General features: G+C 49.2%; 1 protein-coding gene across 1 annotated transcript in view; it reads left to right on the top strand.

Moving 5' to 3' along the window:
• Positions 1 to 2,415, top strand: part of IL37 (interleukin 37) — a 6,814-nt gene extending 4,399 nt beyond the window's left edge. The window contains exons 3-5 of the mRNA XM_008579329.1: positions 735 to 854; positions 1,216 to 1,358; positions 2,167 to 2,415. Coding sequence (XP_008577551.1) covers positions 735 to 854; positions 1,216 to 1,358; positions 2,167 to 2,415 — 512 coding nt within the window. The remainder of the gene's footprint in view (positions 1 to 734; positions 855 to 1,215; positions 1,359 to 2,166) is intronic.
• The last annotated feature ends 513 nt before the right edge of the window (positions 2,416 to 2,928 follow it).

The raw sequence follows: 2,928 nt of genomic DNA, 5'->3' as shown, positions 1-2,928 counted from the left end.
GGCAGGACTGGTTGGCATGAGTTTAAGAGCCCACGGTGTGAGGAATGCCCTGGCTCCTGTTAAGGCTGGTCCTGCCTGCTCGAAGAGGTTCCCAGGGCTGTGGCTTTTCGAAAGCACCTCTGCAGAGCCAGCTCAGTCTTGCACCACACTGGGCTCCTGGTGCTTCCTGCCTCTGTTCCCCACCCCGCCCTTTCCGCTGTTCCTCCCTTGGACCAGCTAGTGCAGGGACCTCCCCCTTCCCACGCACTGCTGGTGGCATGATGCCCTCAGTCACAGGGTGCAGGAAAGAGGGTTAAGAAGGACAATGATTAATACATACTGACTTCTTTCTCAGACACTTTCTTAGCTGGGGAGAAGTGCAACTCTTTCAAGTAAGCATTTTAATCCTCACAACTCTCCTCTCAGGTAGCTGCTGTTATTATCCTCATTTCACAGATGATGACTTTAAGGTTCAAAGAGATTCAGTAACTGGTCCTAGGTCCTAAAGCAGCAGTGACAGAGCTTGGATTTGAATCAATTTGTCAAAATCTGGAACCCACGTGCTTACAGACACAGCTAAATTGCTTTTCCCTGCAAGGCAGATAGTCTGGAGTGGAAGAAATATTCAGCAGCTGTGAGGTCCCATCCCACAGGCAGGGTGGAGAGCTGGGGCCGGGCCCTTCAGAAGTGGGGTGCAAAGGGCTGAGTCTTTCATTCTCAATGTGAAGTGTTGACATCTGGTTATATTGATCTAGGTCCAAAAGTGAACATCAAGGAGCCAGAGAAGTTCAGCATTCGTGATCGGGACAACAAAGTGTTGGTTCTGGATGGCGAGATCCTCAGGGCAGTTCCAGATAAAAGATATATACTCCCAGGTGACTCTCTCCTTGGCTGTGTTTTCTGTCCCCTCCCAGTCAGGGTAAGGCATCCCTCCAAGTGGGCTCGGCTCTCTGCTAGACCACACCCCCAGCTCTAGCAAATGGTGGCAGTGGGGAGAAGCCCCAGGGACCCTTAGGAACATACGAGGATCTGTGACAATGACCATATCTGAGGGGAGTCTTTCTGGAAGGGCTGAAAGAGGAGCCAGATGTGCAGACTGTGGAAGAAGAGAGGCTCGTACCAGCATGACGGAAGGGGAGGAGGATTTTGACCACAGAGTCAGCCTGAAAGCCCAGCAGACAGGAGAGATTTTCCTTGCTCTGAGAACTGACCCATTCTCTGATGGTCCTTTTACAGAGACCTTCTTTATAATAGCCTTGCACGTGCGCTCAGCCCACCAGGAGAAAGGAAGTCCAATTCACCTGGCAGTTTCTAAAGGAGAGTTATGTCTCTGCTGTAACAAGGAAAAAGGACAAAGTCAACCATCCCTTCAGCTGAAGGTAAGCATTCCAGCCCAATTTCCTGTGACTTCAGCCACCCATATGCGGAAGACCAGGGTCCTCAGTGCCTCTCGCTCTCCCTGCAAATTCTTACTTTGGCCAGTATAACAGGAGCATCCACTGTTCTGGAAGCACCAGACAAAAGTTTCCTACCCTCCTCTGGCTTTGTGCCCCTTCTGGGGAAGGAGGAGGGACTCTGCATGATGGGGAGACAGGAGGAGGAGCCAAGCAGGTGCAAGCAGCCCTCCCTCCTCTCCAGGATCACCTGCCCTGGGCGTGCTGTGCTCTCCTGCTCTGGCCCTCTGTGTGGCCCACAGGGCACCTGGGTTGGGATCCTGTGTGCCACTGAAGGGTTGGAGGCTGTGAGGCAGCAGTTGGAAGGCGGTGTGTCTGCTCTGCAAACTTAGTCTTAGATGGGTTATCCTTTCACTTGAGGGGAGGACTCTTAGGAAGCCTAAGTCTGGCTGCAGATCTAAGCTGTATTCTCTAATCTAAGTTAAAACTATAGAGCTGATATTTTGGTGTCCATCTGACTCCTGCATTTCTCTCTCAATTTATTTTTAATTCTGGGGAAAAGAGGTGCATGGAAGAGAAGGCATGATTACTTATCACCTCTTAGAATACCTGTATCAAGACTGACACCCCAACTTCCCCAAGGACCACCCTGCCTTCCATCTTTTCCTCCACTCCTATGCAAAGGACCTGTATCAAGACTGACACCCCAACTTCCCTGGAGCAGAGCACATGTGCTGGGTTTTTCTCCCTCTCAAAGCCTGCGCTATCTAATCAATCTCTGTTTACCTTGTAGAAGAAGAAACTTACCCACCTGACTGTCCAGAAAGAGCCAGCACTCCAGCACTTCATCTTTTATAGGTGTAAGGTGGGCTCCCTGAGCACACTGGAATCAGCTGCTCACCCCGGATGGTTCATCTGCACCTCCTGTGATGCTGGTGAACCTGTTGGAGTGACAGATAATGTTGGTAAAAGGAAACACACTGAGTTTTTATTTCGGAAAGTTTGCAAAGCGGCAGTGAGCCCCAGTGAGGTCAGTGAATAGGCAACTGCCCCATCAAATGCCTCCCTCTGCTTTCCTAAATCATATCCATCACAGAAAACCATAACCTGCTCACTAACCTCTTTGTCTATGGGTTTCTTTTTTTATTCAAACTTTAAGGATCTGTGTTTTGAGAGTATAGCAAGAAGAATCACTTCATCTTAAATTGATTATATCTATAATGACCCTATTTCCAAGTAAGGTAACATTTATAGGTACTAGGGGTTAAGACTTCAACATATCTTTTTTTGGGAGACACAATTCAACTCATAATACCCCAAATTACAACTGGTCAAAAGGTGATGTCAGGGCATTTAATCTGCTGCAGAAACTCCTACAGGAATCATCCCAACCAGAGGTTCCTTTCACAGCTGGTCCTTCCTCTGACCCCATCCAAGGTCCTGGGGCAGTGTGAGGCAGGCAAGAGGAAGGCTGTCTTGGGAGCAGAAAGAGAAGATCCTTATCCACCCTGCACTCTGCTTGGGAATGAGCATATCACAGAGCATAATGAACAGT

Source organism: Galeopterus variegatus, unplaced genomic scaffold, assembly GCF_000696425.1.
Source record: "Galeopterus variegatus unplaced genomic scaffold, G_variegatus-3.0.2 Scaffold1858, whole genome shotgun sequence".
NCBI classification, from domain to species: Eukaryota; Metazoa; Chordata; class Mammalia; order Dermoptera; family Cynocephalidae; genus Galeopterus; species Galeopterus variegatus.
The sequence above is the reverse complement of the archived record's forward strand: the minus strand, read 5'-3'. Positions and strand labels throughout refer to the sequence as shown.